Source organism: Callorhinus ursinus, unplaced genomic scaffold, assembly GCF_003265705.2.
Source record: "Callorhinus ursinus isolate GAN/ISIS: 27379988/994484 unplaced genomic scaffold, GSC_fseal_2.0 scaffold41, whole genome shotgun sequence".
NCBI classification, from domain to species: domain Eukaryota; kingdom Metazoa; phylum Chordata; class Mammalia; order Carnivora; family Otariidae; genus Callorhinus; species Callorhinus ursinus.
This window is the reverse complement of record NW_027397103.1, coordinates 12,964,388-12,982,315: the sequence shown is the minus strand read 5'-3', so window position 1 is coordinate 12,982,315 and position 17,928 is coordinate 12,964,388. Positions and strand designations below refer to the sequence as shown.

At 60.6% G+C, this 17,928-nt stretch overlaps 1 protein-coding gene across 20 annotated transcripts in view; it reads left to right on the top strand.

The window, feature by feature from the left end:
- Positions 1–17,928, top strand: part of NCOR2 (nuclear receptor corepressor 2) — a 212,240-nt gene that overhangs the window by 145,575 nt on the left and 48,737 nt on the right. For 19 of the 20 annotated variants that reach the window (XM_073881293.1, XM_025889569.2, XM_025889565.2 and 16 more), the window contains 2 exons: positions 1,379–1,441; positions 13,713–13,855. In XM_073881293.1, the coding sequence (XP_073737394.1) occupies positions 1,379–1,441; positions 13,713–13,855 (206 nt within the window). The remainder of the gene's footprint in view (positions 1–1,378; positions 1,442–13,712; positions 13,856–17,928) is intronic. The other variant, XM_073881294.1, reaches the window with a different exon arrangement.

Below are 17,928 nucleotides of genomic sequence, written 5' to 3'. Positions count from 1 at the left end.
GCCCCCCTCCCGGACCTTGAGTGTTCAGGCTGAGGCCCCGGCCTCCAGAGTACCTTCCCAGGGTGGGAGTTGATGGAGGTGATGTTTCGTTCTGACAGGTGCCCCCTATCCCACACCCAGGGTCCATGCCAGACACCTGTTCCTTCTTCCTGGGGGAGATAATTTGTACCCATTTCATAGGTGGGCTGTTTGAGGTTTAGAGAAAAGATGTTGCCTCCATAGTCAGGGAGTTAACCGGGATTCAAACCCAGCCCCCGTTGGCCACAAATTTCATGTGAATCCTGTAGGCTTTTGCTGGCTGCCCCTTGGTGCCTAGAGGCCTATGCAGTGGTGGGCCTACCTTCTGGGAAGCTCCTCTTGGGCGCCAGGCTGATGTCGGGGCTAGTCTGCTGGGTGTAAAACACCACCCCGGGCCCTCCAGCGGGCTATTCCAGCACCCCCACCCTGAGCTCAGACATCATAGCTTCCCTCTGGGGATCCCTTGGGAAGAAAGGGGAAGGTTCGTGAGGTCTCACAGATTGGCAGGCTGTGGCAGCAGGGAGTGGGGGCCATCTCCCCTCTCTTGGTTTGAGCTGTTCCTTCTCGGGGAGGCTGCCCTGGGGGGAGGGTGGGGGCCATCTTCTCTCTCCTGGCTTGAGCTGTTCCTTCTCACTTCCTTCCTGCTGGAACTTCCCTCCACTGATCCGCTGGCCTCTACCAGCACATACTCTGGGCCTGGTGCTGTTCCAGGCACTGAGTCCATGAAGCTGATCCCTCATGTCTGCCCTGTTCATGAGGTTTTAAGCAATTTACAGGGCAAGACCTGGGCTCATATCTAGGGGACCTTGGAGGAGAGACTCAGAAACAGTGCCACAGCAGGGGCCTAGCCAACTCCGTTTGATGTCAAGGGGAGCCATGTCCCCCTTTCTAAAGCTTCATCCTGACCAGGGGGAGTTGGGGGAGAATATAGCAATCACCCCGTAGAGCAGCATTCTTAGTGAGGGACCTTACAAGCGCCAGGGGACAATTGGCCACATCTGGAAGCATTTTTGATTGTCACAGTTCGAGTGGGGACTACTGGCATCTAGTGGGTTAAAACCAGGGGTTTAACAGCACAGAATCACCTGTACCGACAAGTCCACGCTCAGATGATGTCCCTGCCCATCCAAAGCTCACGTCCCTTGTTCCCCTGACCTTCATGCGGTCACCATGCTTTCAGGTAGGTCACCCTCTCCCCAGCCAAGTGCATGCAGAGATCGTTCTCACAGTCCAGGCCCTGCACCACCTCAGTGTCCCCGCCTGTGAACTGGGCTGATTACATCAGCCCCATCGCAGTGGGTTGTGTGGAGGCTGGACCGCCCCTCGGGCTGCTGTCCATGCACCCCGTCTTCCTTTTTAGCTTCGATGGAGATGAACGAGAGTTCTCGCTGGACCGAAGAAGAGATGGAGACAGCCAAGAAAGGTGAGGGGCTCTGGGGGCTCTGACCCGTCTCGGTTGGCATCCAGGTCCTGAAGCTCATGTGCTGGGGACGACGAGGCACACCGGGCCTGAACCAGGTGCTCTGGTGCCGTCTGGAGGGGCAGGCTCTGCTTTCGGGCTGTCCTCAGATCGGTCACGTTCCCTTGGAGTCTCAGTTTTGCCTTCCAGTGGCTGCGTTGTCGGGCTCCACAGTGTGTCCCCGGGGTGACTTCAAGGCTCAGCTCCGAAACGGTGCAGCTCATGCTGTGGACACGGGCCAGCGGACAGCTTCTGTCGCCTCCGGGGTCAGCAGGCTGCGGCCCTGTAGATCCTGGCGGCAGCGCACTGGGCGTCTGGGAGGGGAGGCACGGAGCTTGCCGGCAGCCACTGAGGTGGGGTCCCAGAGTCAAGCTGGCGTCCCCCCTCGGCTGTGTCATGTCCCTGGAGGTGGCTGGAGGCCACGTGCGGTAGCGCTGACCTCACGTCCGCCCGCGGAAGCCAGCTCTGTGTTCACTGGAGCCGGAACAGCAGCGTCCTTCCCTTCCTGGCTCAGAGACCGGTCTGTGTGCCTCAGTTTCCCATTCCGTGAAGTGGGAGGGGCATTTGTGTTGGCCGTGGGGAGCCAGGGATAACGAGCATTGAGGGCCCTGAGGATGGGTCCTGCGCTGTTGGGGCTTCAGCCACGTGGGCTCCCCTTGTCTCTGGGCCGACTCCTCCCTCGCCCGTGCCCAACGCTGACAGGGAGGCTGAGGCTGGGGGGCGCCTGACCCCCGTGTACCTGTCTGCTCTCATTTACTCTGATCCCGGCTCCCAGAGGGGCTCTCGTTTCCATCCCGACTCACAGAGGAGGAAGGGAGGAGTGAGGCCGAGGATGGCCCGGGGCCGGGAGCAAGCCCAGGCCTCCAGCTCTCGTCCCCCTGGACCCACAGGGCCCCACAGGGCCCCACCGCTGACTTGCAGCTTCTTATGCCCAGAGCTCCAGGTCGTGACCCGCAGAGGGAACAAATGGCCTTTCTTGTGCAGCTCCCGGGTGCACGGGGGCAGGCAAGCGTGACAGGGCGGCCCCCAGGCCCCCACCCTCCACCCTGGGACGGGGCTGCTGTGTGGCCTGAGTGCTCTGCCCCGGTGTTTCAGAAACCTCCTAGGAGCAGCCCCAGACCTGAGCAGGCCCCTCCTGCCCTCCTGAGGCCCCAGGCCCCCCTGCCAAACTCCCCACCCTGGAGCAAGGCCGACCAAGGCCCTGGAAGATGAGAGGTTTTCAGCAGAGCAGTGCAGGACGCGGGGGGCCTGGGCACTGTCTCTAGCTGCAGGGCACAGGGGGCCACACTGTTGCTTTCCTCTGTCCTCTGTCCACCGTGTGGTTCCAGGATGGATTGCACCACTAGGTGCAAAGGAGGCTTCCCTGAGAGTGTGTGAGCTTTTCTTTCCCGTATGTAATATAGGCAGAACACGCATAACATAAAACTTACTGTTTACTATTTAAAAGTGTACAATTCGGCAGCATTAAGTGTATTCACAGTGTTGTGCAACCTTCACCTCTGTCTAGTTCCAGAACGTTTTATCACCCCAGACAGAACCCCGGTGCCCACAAGTGGTCACACCCAGCCCCCAAGGCCTGCCAGCCCCTGGCATCCACTCATCTCCGTTCCGTCTGTGGATTTGCCATTCACATGAATGGAATCCTGTAGTACGTGCTCTTCTGTGTCTGGCTTCTCTCCCTCGGCCTCGCGTTTTCGAAGTTCCTCCATGTTGTAGCGTGTGGGCTTCGTTCCTTTTTATGGCCGAGCTCTGTTCCATGGCGTGGAGGGACCCCCCCCCCGCCCCAGTCCTGCTGATGGGTTCATTCGTCCGTTGGTCCATGGTCATGGGGCTTGTTTCCACCTTGGGGTTATCGTGAACAGAGCTGCCGGGAACATTTGCGGAGGATTGCACGTTTTTTTAACCACGCGTGAGACCCCTGCGTCTCAGCCATTGGCAGCGATACCGCCCGGCACCCCCCACCCCACCCCACCCCACCCACTGGGGCGGTGAGGAGCTCCATGCGCATGTCCCAGGCCCGCCCGCCAGTGCTCCCACGGCCCCTCCCCCCCCCCCCCCCCCCCCCCCCGCCCAGAGTGTCTTCTGTTGTCACGGCGGCTCCATCCCTGGCTCCCTCCCTGTTGCCTGGGAACCGGGAGTTGGCCAAGTTGGCGGTTGTCCTCTCTCTCCCTCTGGGAAGGGCAGATCTGGGGAATGGGAGGTCGGCGGGGATGACTCACCAGCCGAGACGGGAGTGTGCCCCACTGTCTCAAGGTTGGGTCCTCACAGCGGCAGTGAGCTCATCCCAGGTCCTGCCCACAGAGACGGCAGCACGAGAACCCCCTGGGGACTGTGCACGCCAAGGCCCTGCTCAGTGACATTTGTAATAATGCGATGAGCGCCAGCGTGCTCGTCTGCCGTGAATTACAGCAATCTGGACAATTACTGCTCAGGGTGGCTGCTAATGGCTGTGTGTTCCAGGCGGCAGGAGGGGGCGGGGTGGGCAGGCAGGTGCTAGCAGCCCCAGTGACTGCTCTCCAGCATGGGCAGGGGTGGGGAGGCTGGGAATGTTGGGGAGCCCCCCGTCCAGCCCTCAGCAACCCAGGAAGGGACTCAAGCAGCTGTGCTTCAGGCAGATGGCATGCTCTCATCTTGCTGTCCAGGCTCCCCATCGACCCAGTGCTTCACCCTGTGCAGGGCAGGGGTACCCAGAGATGAGGCGGCCTGGTCCCTCCCGTGGGCAGCCCAGGGAAGCAAGCAGCCGGCTGTCCCCAGGGTCTTGGGGGTGCTGAGCCTACCTGGAGCATCCCAGAAGACTTCCAGCAGCCTGGCCTGTAAGGTTGAGCTGCAAAGGACCCCCCGCCCCCTACCATCCCCAGAGAGAAACCAGGCCTTTTAAAAGCTCTGTGACTGCAGGCACGTCTGTCAAGCTCTCTGTGCCTCTGTTTCCTCATCAGTCTGGTGGGAATTAGAACATTGCCCACTGTGTGAGCTTCCTGGCGCTGCCCTAACAAGGCGCAAACAGGGGGCCTTAGAAGGAACAGCAGGGCGCTCTCTCCCAGCTCTGGAAGCCAGAGGTCCGAAGTCGGGGTGCGGGCAGAGCCGCGTTCCCTCTGACTCTAGGGAGGAAACCTGTCTTGCCTGTCCAGCCTCCGGTGGCTGCCTTGGTCCCTGGTGTTCCTTGGCTTGTGGGCACATGGCTCCCAGCCCTGCCTCCGTCTTCACGAGGCTGTCCTCCCTCTGTGTGTCTTTGTCCACATTTCCCTTTTCTTACAAGGACCCACCCTCATGCAGGACCATCTCGTTGTAACATGACCCTATCTGTGAAGAGTCTTTTTCCCAATAAGGTCACCTTTAGAGGTGGCAGGTGGACATGAAATTTGGAGGGAACATGGTTCTGTGAAAAACGACACAAAACCCGGAAGAGCTTAGGGCAACGAGGTATCAGGCATGCTGAGGGCCCCGTCACCATTTATAACACTCTGACTCGTCCCTCAGCCGCTGACCCTGGCCTGCCCCGTCCCTGTCATGGCCTCATTTCCCTCCTACTCCAGCATGTGGCTGGGACGCCATCTCCCGGGGGCACCGTAAGGGGGGCATGAGCCATAAATACACAGTTCTTAGTATACAGTAGGCGCTCAGAAGCGGTAGGCCCACAGTTCAATACAGCGACTCTGGAGCCCTTCATGCTGAGTTCAAGCCCTGGCTCCTTGTGCACACACTGGGGACATGGGCTGGAGGTGAGTGACCTGCTTCGCAGGTGTAAAATGACACTTGGAGGTCCCACCAGGCCAGAGAGAGTTCCCCCGAGATAGGAGCCCTTGGGCTGGCGCCCAGAGCACAAATGATAGTAAGTAACGCTACGTGGTACTTCTCAGTATTCCTGGGTGCGAGGCAGGTGCTGTTCTTAGTTCCTTTATTCAGATTTGGAAACCAAAGCTCAGAGAGGTTATGTGAGCTGTCCCAGGTCACACAGCTCTTAATTGGTGGAGCTGGGGTTTGAACCCACATACTCTGGTTACAGAGTGGGAATGGGGCTGCTGTGAGGTTTGAATGAGTTAGTCCATGGGCTTGGCTACTATTAATCAGATAAGGAGGGGCGCCTGGGTGGCTCGTTCGGTTAAGTGTCCGACTCGATTTCAGCTCAGGTCCTGATCTCAGCGTCGTGGGATCGAGTCCCACGTTGGGCTCCGCACTCAGCAGAGAGTCTGCTTAAGATTCTCTCTCTTCCTCTTCCTCTGCCCCTCCTCCTGCTCTTGCGTGTGCACTTGCTCGCAGGCTCTTTTGCTCTCTAAATAAATAAATAAATAAATAAATAAATAAATAAATAAATAAATAAAAATATTTAAAAAAAATCAAATAATGGGGGAGGGAAGAGCGTCTCAGCAGCAGGAACAGCGCGTGCAAAGGCCTTACGGCAGGGGCAGTGTGGGTGAGTAAGAAGATGTTGAAACACGGAGTGAGGAGGAGAGAGGCAAGGGATGGAGAGGCTGTTGGGACCCTGGCCTTACCAGCTGTGGGTGGAGTTTGGCTGTTACTGTCAGAGCATGAGGAGGGGTGGGGCAGGGGACACAAAGCTGCAGGGCTCTGTGTGGGCAGGTGGGCACCTTCTCTTCTTGTGTGCCTGGAGTCAGGGCTGCCTGCCCCGGGGCGCGCACCACAGAGGGACTGGGCATGTGCAGGAAGCAGCCTCCCCAGGAACCCGGCAGCTCCAGGGAGCTGGCTGCCCGCCCTCAGGCTCCGCGCCATGCTGGGCAGGAGGGGCAGGCCAGGCGCTGGGCTGGGATGTGAGGCTCTGGTTCCCCTGGGAAAGGTCAGCCTGGCCTGGCTCTGGTCTTGACCCAGCTGTGCGGGAGGCCCGGGGTTCTGCTGGCAGCTCCTCTTGGTCCCCAGCCTCTCGTCTCTGGTGGGCAGGGCGGCTTCTGTGGAGGGGGTGGGGAAGGCCCTGCTCACACCACTCTGGGCCAGGAACAGGCGCCCGCGCCGGCCTAGCTCCATGCTGCCAGCCCCTCCCTGGCCTCAGGTGGCCCGCCTGGTAAGGGGAGAGAGGCAAGGTGAGCCACCCAGAGTGGAGGTGGCCCCGGGCAAGCCTCCCAGGCAGGGTGGAGCTGAGGCGGACCCCAGAACTCTCTTCAGTAACCCTGGGCCTGCAGCACTCGGGCCCCCGCCTCCAACCCCCACCACTTAGAAACCACTAATGGCTTTGCACCTCCAAAGTGCTTGTTGTGCACACTGGCTGGTTTAATTAGTTTTTACGGATGAAGAGGCTAAGGTTCAGGGAGGGGAGGTGTGAGCCCCCAGCCACGGAGCTTGGAAAAGCAGGCCCTCCCCACGTACGCGTCAGTCGCCAAAGCCTCCCGCCGCCCGTACTGCAGGGACCGCAGACCAGGAGCCGCCTGTGTGCTCTGCCTGGACCGCGGCGCGCGCCGGCGGAGGCTTGGGACCGGGCACGCGGTGCAGTGGTTAGTGCGCTGGGTTCACGCGTGCCAGGCCACCTCCGGTGCAAGGGTCAGTGAGGACCCAGAAAGGGACAGGGCCAGCCCTCAGTGGGTGCCTGAGGGAGGCTGACGTAGGGGGGTGGTGGTGGCATCAGGGCCGTTCGAAGGGACAGTGCGGCTCCTCAGGGCTAACGCGGGTGGGGAGCCGCTGCCGTTCTTGGGCGGTGATGGGAGGAGTCACATCTTGGGCATGTTGCCTCCCAACCTGGATGCTTCTGGCATGTGATGGTGCAGAAGGAGGAAAAAGTCGGGTTTCTGCACGACCTTGGGGTGGAGGGGGCGACCAGACTCAGGGGCGGGCTCCACACCCCTCTGTTGCTCCTTGTCAGCCCCCTTGAAGATACAGTGAGGCACCACCAGCTCACTTCGTTCCCAGGAGAAAAATCCGCTCGTCTGCGTTCAAGCTGCTGACTCCTCAGGGACAGCACCTGGCAGCTTACACAGCAGTGCTGATGAGCGTTTTCACGTGGCAAGTGCTCACCGGTTTGAGCACTTTGCACGCATTACTGTACTGGCGAGTGTTCCACGTGTGTGGACGTACACGTGTGCACGCACGCACAGGCACACACACGCACTTGCGCTATGCAGACGAGAAAACCGAGGTCCGGAGGGCTGAGTGATGAGGCGGCATGTGCACAGCGGGTACCGGAGCTGCTCCGCCCCGGGAGCGCGCGCTCTGCTCTGTAGGAAAACCTGATGCTGAGCATGTCACGTGGCCTTTTCCCAGCGTGGTAGACAAGGCGACGTTAGGTCACACACAGGTGACTTCTTTTCATCTTAAGTGTCTCCTGGATCGTGTGTTGGGGGGAGAGGTGGCTATTTGACATCCTGTGGATGATTTGTGGCTCTCACTGCTGAAACTGGGGCTTATTTTTTTAAAAGCATAGATGGAAAGAAAAAGACGGGTAAGTCAAAGTTCAGGCACGAAGTTGTCTAGCCAGGATCCTGACGGGATTTCAGGATTGGCCAGAGTTTTGGAAGCTCTGACACAGAGTCGGTGCCCAACACGGTTGCCAGCTGAATGGTTGAGTCCGTGTCCAACCCACCCAGGGCTTGGGGTTTCTGAAAGAAGGAAGTGCCGTGACTCAGGACTAAGCCGGCTGGATTTTTCCCCCTCTCCTTTGACAGTGTTTTGGGCAGAAAATTTTGTTTCATAAACTGGAGTTTCTTTTGGAAAATGGCAGCGGGCAGGAGGGGTGAGGATGTGCCCCTCTTGCAGGCGGCCTCTGCTCTTCATGGAGGGAACAGGACGCCTCAGGGTTGGAAGGGGTTGGCTGGGGTCGGTGAGCCACTGGGTTTCCTGGAAGGGGATGCTGATTTTCCAGAGAGAGCAGCTGTGTGTTCCCCGGGACGCAGAAGGATGGTGGTGTGCCCCCCTGGGTGCTACCAGGGCCCTGCCTGCCCTGTTTATTATGTGAACTCACCGATGGTGGGCCGGGGCGGGGGGCTGTTGGTGTGGGTTCATAGACCCTGGGGGAGCGGCTGCCTGTGGCAGGGACCTCGAGAGGGAGCCAGGCCAGGGACAGGACAGGGACAGAGGCCTCTGTGGGGGCTGAGTCACTGCTCCCACAAGAGCAGTTTGTCACGGGCCCCCGCACAGTGCACGGGAAGCTTCCTCTGACGGTGACCAGAGGAGTCAGCAGCCAGGCTGAGCCCCCCAGGCCACGGTGTTGAGGCGCCCTTCCCACTGCCACCCCTGCAGCCACCCACTGCTCCTTTCTCTCCTTCGGGGCTCCGAGTATGTGACTCAGACCTCCTGGCTTGACTTCCTGTCTTGGTCAATTTCACTTCCTAGTTCCTGCCTCCTGACTCTTCAGAACGAAACTCTTTCCTTAGAAATTAGAAGTGGGGTCGGGGAATCCAGACCGCAGGGGACATTGGGAGACACGGCCATCTGGGCACAGGAGTGGAACACTTGTGGGAATGTCCCTGGGTGTGAGAGATGGGCACTGCCACCAGCCTCATCTGGTGAGAGTCCAGGGCACCCTGCTGGGATAAATATTCAGCCCCCCTGTCAAGAGCTCCTTCCTGGGAGCCTCAGGGAGGTGGCACGGGTGCCATGGGACACCCAGGGGGGCCCCCAGACCCAGACACACGGGGAGTCTGGAACTTTGTTCATTTGCCAGGTGCCTTCTGCATGCCCAGCAGTTATGGGTGCAGAGACATGACAGTCAGTGAGCAGTGGAGCAAAGGGGCTAATTTCTGAGGGCGATGATGGCAGGGTGGCTAGGGGGATGGCTTTAGAGAAGCTGGTCAAGGAAGGCTTCTCTGAGGAGGTATCACTTGAGCTGAAGGAGGACAGAGGCAGATTTGTGAAAAAGGCATGCAGGTAGAGGAAACCCGTAGTCCTGGGTCACACTCAAGGGCTGGGCATAAAAGGTCCCAGCGGCTGGAGTGGGTGAGCAAGGGGAGAAGTAGGGAGCAGGCTGGCCAGGTGGGTGGGGCTGGTTCTGCAGGGCCTCACGCGCCACACTGAAGCCTTTGGATTTTACTCGCGAGGCATGGGTCATCATTGGGAGATTGGCATTCTAAAAGCTCACTTGGACCTCCCTGCAGGGTATGGATTGAGGGACGCAGGCAGAAAGTCCTAGATCCCTGACATGGTTGGGATCCCAGGATGAGAGTTGGATGCACAGGTGCGTCAGGGATGCCTGTCGTTCCTTGGGTTTCCATGGGCAGGACGTAAAGGCTGAGGGCTAAAGGGACAAGCAGGTCAGTGACCCTGGAGTTGGAGAAATCGGTCATGACCTGGATCTGGCTCCAAAGTTCAACCCCGTTAACTTTCAAACTCCCGGGAGCTGCCTGTGACATCTCTAGCAGGTGTTCATACGGATGCAGGCTGCTCTGGTTGTCAGGGGTGTCTCGGAGTGGGAGGAAAGACGCGGCGGCCGTCGTCCCGAGACCATCGGGCAGCAGAGAACTGTTTGGGGACTCCACACCCTTCCCCCAGCCCTCAGTGGTTGGAGGTCTCATTTGCACTCGGAAGAGGCTCCTCAAATCCTGAGCTTCTTCCTGGAATGTGAAGCCAGGCCCGCCCATCCATAGACCAGCGGGTGCTGGAAGGAGTGCACAGCCCCCTTCCTGTTGTCCCAGACCTCCAGAGTGTCCCAGGGAGGGCCTGGCAGCATCAGGCCGGGTGGGGGGCAGACCACAGGTGGAACTGGCACCGGGGAATGACAGCGGAAGAAGCTGTTTGCTCCCCGTCTGCTGGGGTGGAGAAGCTCTGTTTTTCTGAACCCTCATCTGTTCTTACCACTGCTGCTGACGCCGCCACCGCCACGGATGGGGAGAGAGGGAGGGGGAAGCCAGTGCCAAGTTGGCCCGCCCCTTCTGAACCTGGGCTTCTGCCACACTCCCCCGCCCGCCCGCTCCCGAGAGCCTCCGTCTGGAGGTCACATTCAGCCCTGACGACGCGTCTCGCTGGGTCAGGCAGCAGGAAGATCCAGCCCAGGCGCACAGCAAGGCTGCTCAGGGCACTGCTGCCCCGTCAGGCTTGGCTCTTTGGAGTCCGCCCAGCAGGGGCGTCCGGGGACTGGGGGCTCCCGGCCAGCACCCCTTGCTGAGTGTCTGTTCAGGGTGCACTTGTGCCCGGAGGAACCTCGGACACGGTGCACCCTGGTGACGCCTGGCACGGGGCACGAGCACACAACTGACAAGTTCCCGCCACCCGCCCCCATCGGCGAAGGGCACCTCGCACGCCCGCAGCTGCGGGGCGGGGGGGGGGGGGGGACGGTGTCAGGACTAGCAGCGTGGGGGGAGCGGGTGGTAGGAGCCCGGGGCCACCAGGGGCGGGCCGAGCGGAGCTGCTTCCCCGCCCTTCTCCGAGCCAGCCTCCGCCCGCCTGCCTGCCCTCCCTCCCCTCCCCTCCCCTCCCCTCCCTCCCTCCCTCCCTCCCTCCCTCCCTCCTCCCTGCCGCCGCCGCCGCCGCCGCCGCCGCCGCCGCCGCCGCCGCCGCTGTTGGACAGAAGGATGTGAGGCAGAGCTGAGCCGGAGCAGACGCCAGCCACAAGCCTGCTCCAGCCACAAGCCTCGCGGAGCCCGCACCGCGGCCGCCCAGCCTCCCGCCTCCCAGCCCGCTGCTCCCAGCTCCACTCCCTGGAGCATCCTCCAAGCCGTATGTTTCCGGAAAACTTGGCCGAGGGGGAGACGCAGATGAGAGGATGTGAGTGAGGCCCCAGGAGGGGCTTGGGGTTGCTTTGGGTACTGGCGACAGGGGCCTGGCTGTGGCCAGCAGGCAGGGGACGCGGGAGTTCTGCCCCCGTGGGACCTCATCCCCACCCTTTCCCCTGGGGCCCCTTCCCCCCACCTTTCTGGCTGTCAGGCTGGGGCCCTTGGGGAGGGAGGCAGGACCTGCTTGGGGCAGGCCCGGGGGGGTCTTGGTTGGTGCATGCTCAGAGGTGCTCTCTCTAGCTGGATGGGCGTTGGGGGGCTTTCAGCTGGGTCTAGTTTAGGTGGTCTGCAAGGCTCGGGGAGGTCTAAAGTGCTTGTCCCTGTGCCCGGTGCTCTCAACCTGGGGAACAGGAACCAGAAGGGGGCCCTGGCCAGCAATATGAGGACACTCACTCAGCCTCTCACGTAGCTGTTAGGAAGCCGGGGCCCAGAGAACAGAGTGGGTGGCTGACACCACACAGCACTTTCCAGGCGGGGCTTCTGGACAGCCCTGTCCAGTGCTCCTTCTTGAGCCCCCACTCGCTTTTGGGAAGGGCTGGGTGACCCTGTCACCCTCATGAACTGCTGTTGCTGCTGCCCCAAGTGGAGTTAATTAGGACCGAAAGCCCCAGCCAGCCTCCAAACCACCTCTTATTTATGTGTTGAATTTGGAAATGTCAACCTCTCTGGGGTCCGGCCACCCTCTGGGCCCTCACTGCTGCTACCCCCCCCCCCCCCCACAGGCCCAGATGGGAGACCCGCCCTCTCCCGCCCAGGGTTCCGGCCCGACGTGTTTGCCTGGGCTCTCTTGGCCCCGGCTGGGGAAATATAAATAAACTCGCGTCCCGTCGTCCTCCGCCAGGTTCTGTGGAAGTGGCAGCTGCTGTTGGCGCAGGCGGAGGGAAAGGTCAGGGGGCCGGGTGACACTTGATCCCATGCCCCAGCCCTCCCCTCCGCGCCTGTCCTTGAGGAACCCTGAGGAGCCCGCTGTGGAGCCACGTGGCCCGCAGCCTCCACAGGGGAGCAGGTGGTCTGTGGGGCTGGTACCACCTCCACCCCGCGGGGTCCAGAGGCAGGAGAGCCGAAAGCCTGGGTCCCCGCTCCCACTCTGCACTTGGCCTAGCACCATAAGCTCAGGAGTGGCTGTGGCCCCTTGAGCCTGTTTCCCCCACCTGGGGGTGGGGGGAACAGTCACAGCCTCAGCAGCAAGCACGAGACAGAACCACGTCTTTGAAGGGCTCTGCAAACTCCAGGTTCCTTGGCCATGTGATGTGGCGGTTTGTCGATGTTGTTCTTGTTGGCAGTTTTATTTTCATGGGAACCTGGTACATAGCGAGCCATTGGCACATGTTAGAATGGATGGATGGATGAACAAATGAATGACAGAAAATGCCAACACACAGACTGTTGGCCCCTCAGGGTCCTGCACCCCTGCAAAATCCCAATCATAGCCTCCCTGCTTGCAGCTTGATTTGATTCAAGGAAAATGGCCTCAAACTTCGTTATGAGCAATCTTTCGTTAGCCGTTATAAGTCTTGCTCTGGGGCTCAGAGGCTGCTGTGTTCCCAGCAATGTGACTCAGGCTTCATGCCGGCTGCCCTTGGGGGGCCCAGTCCTGCCCCCCCCGGCCCTTGGGGGTCTGGTGCCTGCCGTCTGTCCCTCTGGCAGCCCCCGGGAAGGGGCCGGCCCTACCCGCTCAGGCTGACCTGGCTGCGCAGGGCATGCCGAGTACATAGACGCTGCTGTGTGTGGCGTGCCCGTGTGTGCCGGGAGCTCCAGGGGCAGATGGACTGAGACCTGGGGCCGGGCTTCCCAAGTGCAGCTTCTACGTGCAGGGCGCTGCGTTTTTGCTGAGCCTGCTATTTACGGCGTTGAAACTAGAATGGGGTGTGGAGTGGTGGGGGGTACAGCTCTGGCCTGAGTTCGTGGGGCTGGAGAGAACTTTCTCCAACCTAGGTGGGTTTGGGGTGGAGTCTGCCAATTCCTGGGGATTTCTCCCCCTACCAGGAGTTGGTGAAGCTGTGAGAAGCTCACAGAGATGGGCGAGGGGGCTGCGTTTGGGAGGGCAGGTCTACTCCCAGCCCCTGAATCAGCCTGTGGGCCCCAAGCCCATGATGGCCTCGGGCTCCAGAGGTACCCCGGTTAACCTGGGTGAAGAGGCTCCTGGCTCCAGCTCACACCCACCCGGACCCCAGCCTCCCTCCCCTGCTAACGCGTTCCTTCCTTTTCTCTGGCCCTGGCCCGGTGCGGCCGGAAAACAGCCCTGTCTCCCGAGGCCTGAGGCCTCATCTGCAGCTGTGAGGGAGTGTCAGTGCTATAGGCCACAACAGCCAGGGGAGGCGAGAGAGGCTGGGGCCTGGGCGCGTACCCAGGGCGAGCACCTTCCTGCCCCTCTTGGTTCCTGGAGCCCGGGCCTTGCCCATGTAGCCTGGGCGGGGAGGGGTGGTGGCCAGGCCCCCATCCCCGCCTTTCCGGCGCCCCCCCACCCCCACTGTGTCTGCTTTCGGAGCAGGGAGTCTCGTGCCTGGATTCAGAGCACTTTCAGCCTGGGGCTTCAGGCCGTGGACACAGGCCCCCTGCCGCCCCTCACCTGCTGCCTCCCTCCACAGGTCTTCTGGAACACGGCCGGAACTGGTCGGCCATCGCTCGGATGGTGGGCTCCAAGACCGTGTCTCAGTGTAAGAACTTCTACTTCAACTACAAGAAGAGGCAGAACCTGGATGAAATCCTGCAGCAGCACAAGCTGAAGATGGTGAGCACCACGCCCCAACCTGCGTCCCACCTGCCAGGGCCTCGAGTGGGGGCTGTGCCCGGGGGCAGGTGTCCACCAGTGTGCTCGTGCTTAGTGGTACCCGTGGGCTGGCTGCGGGAGTGGGTCTGTGCCGTAAATCCCCCCTAGGCACTGGGACGGCCCCGTGTGCCAGGCTTGCCCTCCTGGTGCCCCACCTCAGCTCCCTTGCTCTCCTGGGTCCGACACCTCTGGGTGTGTGGAGGAAGGAGCATGGCGGGTCGGGCGCTGCCTCACTGGGGACTGTGGCTGTCCTCACTGGGACGACGGCCTCGGGGCAGATGAACCCCAAGTGAGTGTCTCCCCCACCCTGTTTCACCTCACAGCCCTAGGGCTGCCTCGGGGAGGGAAGGACAGATCAGGGAGTGCGCCTCGCTGAGCGTGTAAATGGTCTCGACGGAGAGAACCGCTTCCTCCACGGCTGTTTCTGCGAAGGAGGGCCGTTGAGGGGCAGCCTCTGCCCTTCCTGCTCTCCCCCCGCCTTCTTTCCCTACCTCTCTCTCTTCCTCCCTCCCTGACTCCTGCCCTTTTGGACACGCTTGTGACATGCCATGCACTGTCACCATTACAGATCTGGGGAAACTGAGGCTCAGCCAGGCTCATAAACAACGGACTGGGGGTTTGACGCACACCCGTGTGAGCCAGGGGCCCATGCTCTGGGTCACCAGGCTGCATATTTCCTTGTAGATATGCAGGTGTAAGAAGGTGGCACATAGCTGTCCTCCCCAGGACCCTCTTGGCCACCGCCCCCCCGCCCCTCCCCCCCCCCCCCTCGGGTGTAAAGTACGTTCAGCCGGTGCTGAGGGGCAATGCTGAATGGCTGCCCCCACGCAGCCCACTCGGGTGCCCAGACTGCCGAGGTCACGCAGCGTGGCAGGCAGGCTGGGGGTAGAATCACCCCACTTGAACGGGGCTTGAGCACCGTGCAGATTTTACGGGCAGCCTCCCCGGCCGCTCTGGGTGGGATCTTCCTGAATTGAGTGTGTAAGCAGCTTCTGGCTGTTCGAGGCCAGCTATGGAGAGAACCGCTTCCTCCAGGGCCGATGCTGGGTCGTGCCCCTGTGGGCAGGGCTGAGGCCAACCCTCAGTCTTCAGTTGAGCTCTTGTCTGTCCCCCATTCCCAGTCACATGTAGTGAGGCCAGACCACCTTCTCCTTCCCTCCCGGCTCTTCAGATGGTCCCTGGTGCTCTTTGAGCTTCTGGCAGTGCTTCCTGGTACCCCAGGAGCTCTCCTTTTTTCCTAGATTTTCTAGGATTCTGATTTCCACGGGGAGGAAGACTCAGGGAGGCCTGAGGGCACACTAACGCCTGTTGAAATCCCTTAGAGCAGGAAGATTGCTGACCCCTGAGCAGCAGTGGCTGTGAGGGGCCTGCCAGGAGGCAGCCTCTGTGTATACCAGCTAGGGATTAACTCACGCGGGGGGGGGGGGGGCAGGAGGTCTTCCTGCTCCCTCCCCCTCCTCCCCCAGCCCTGCTCCTCCCAGCCAGCATCACACAAACCCAGCCATAACTCAGGTTGTTGGGTTATAGGCCTCCCCTCCCAGATTCCCTCATGGCACGGTCCTGCTGTGCCACCAGGAACCCCGAACTCGAGAGCGTGGGTTGGAGGACCAGAGACCCCAGCAAGGTGGATGGTGCAGCATGGGCTCAGGGGCGGAAGTGAGGTCAAGTCCCAGCTTGATGGCGTGGCACCTGTGTGACCTTGGGTGGCAGTTCCGTCCCACCAGGCCTCCGTTCCCTCATCTGTGAGGTGGGGGAATAACAGCCCTTACCCTGAGAGTTCCGGTGAGGACTCAGTGAGTGACCACCTGGGGGGAACCTGCCAGAGGGGGGCGCCCCGACTGCTACCACTAGTAGTGCTGGTGGTAGAGGTCACGTTATATTTTAAAGCCACTGACCCCCTTTTCTTCTCAGGGATGTGGGAGGCGCTCTCTCAAATGGCGTGTGCAGGAGTAGCCATTGTAGGGACTCGGGCCAAGAGACCCGGATTCTAATCCACATCTTGCTGCTTACTAGCTGTGTGACTGTGGGCAAGCAGCTTGTCCTCTCTGGGCTCAGTTTTCCCAGCTGTGCAGTGGGGGCAATGCTAGTGGCCCCCTTGGAGGGCTGTTATGACACTCATCCAAGTGGATGGATGTAAGGGCTTGGAACGGGGCCTGGCACGATGTGAGCGCCCCACAGCTGAGAGCTACAGCCCACGCCCGGTGGCTGGGGTCTCGCGTCTCCCTGGGTGCGTGTTGTATGTGGAGTGGGGCTGCTCCTAGACTGGCTGAGTGGTTGGTTGGTTGATTGATGGATTGAGTCAGTCAGTCAGTGTCTTTTATCTGAAAGGCAGCCTCCGGGATGGTGGAGAGCAGGGCTCTGAGCTAGAGAGCCAGCAGCCAAATGGTGCCCGCGGGCACACGGCCTCCCCACTCTGGGCCTCGGTGTCCTCTATAAAGTGAAGCGAAGACTAGGACCCACCGTCAGGGTTGTCGTGAGGAGTGGAGGAGTCCTTTGTAAGGGGCGGTGCCGAGCCCAGGGCCAGCGCTCAGTGGGTGCCGGGTGTTAGCCTCGCTGTGCACTGAGCAAGCCTTTCTTGAGCGCCCGCTGTGTGCCAGGCACAGCAGTGCGTGTGGGCTTTCCCTGCGGGGTGGAAGAGCTGTGGGCATTCCTGTAGTGGACGGCAGGAAGCCGTCTGCCAGGGCTGGGCTCTAGGGGGGTTGTGCTGGTCTGAGAGGAGCGTAGCTGAAGCTGATGGAGGAGGCCGCCCTCTCTGTTGCCTGACCCTGAGCACTGGTGGGTGATGAGGCCAGGAAACCATGGAGGGGTTTGAACCTGGGTCTGTAGGAGCGTCCCTCGGGGACGTGTCCTCCACTAGACGAGGCTCACACAGGACTCAGCAGAGCATGGTCTTGTTGGGTGAGCCAGGGACCAAGTGCACCGGACCAGAAGATGGGGCCAGCAAGCCGTGTTCTGAGGCCTACAGATGGGTGAACCTTGCTGATCATTTATTGGTGAGAAAAGGCGATTTGGGAGTGTGGGGCTGATTCTTGGTCCCGGCTGACCTTGAAGGAGCAATGGAGGAAGCACAGTGAGCAGATAGAGGGACCCGTCACGGGAAGCTGGGCTCAGCCTGGGTCCATCCATCCTGACAGGGGCCACCCAAGCTGCAGGGGTGAGTTCCCCGTCACTGGAGTATGCAGGCAGGCCTCACAGGATGCTGCTGAACTCCATGACCTCTGCCTCTTGCCCCTCCCTGGCCCTCTCCAGTCCCCAGGAGGAAGCTAGGTCCTTATGAATCCTGAAGCAGGGGCAGCCACCTCTGGCCATTGGCCAGGCCCCGTCTGGAGCTCCGAAAGACATGTCACCCTTGTCCAGTGCAGGAAGGAGCCGGGGAAGCAGAGGGTCAGTGGGTGTCCCCTCCCGCTTTACACCAGGCCTGGCCTGAGCATGGCCATGGGGCGACGTCAGCAGGAAGCAAGATCGGGTGGGCAGGCGAGCATGTCCCAGAGTTATGTAACATTTGGCATTAGTGACTTCTCCGAGGTTTTCCCTCCCCCTCCTTATGGCCGAAGGTTACCCTTTTCTCCCATCTGTGAATCCAAGCCCTGGGGCTCAGCTTCCGTGTTTCTCCGTCTCTGTCTCAGCCCAGGCCCTGCCTTCCCTTGTTTTCCTCTGTTGTCTCCTCCATCTGAGGCTGCATAGGCCGGCAGAGGGACATGGTCTGGGCAACTAAGTGCTTAAACCTCACCTGCATTCAGATCTGGGCTACTTAACTCGTGAGTTGTGTGATCTCTGGAAAGTGTCTTTGCCTCTCTGAGCCAGTGTCTGTGTCTATCAAGTTCATTCATGTAAAGAAATAGTTACAGAGCATCTGCTCTGCAGGTGCCAGGCACTGTTTCAGGTAGGCTGGGAGTATAGCAAAGAACAAGGATGCTGGCTCCTAAGGGGCTGATTCTAGTTTGAGAGACAGATTAACATACAAATAATTCCTGATTGTGGTCTGCAGGTGATAAGGTGAGGGATATAGTTGAGAGTGATTGATGGGGGGGGGG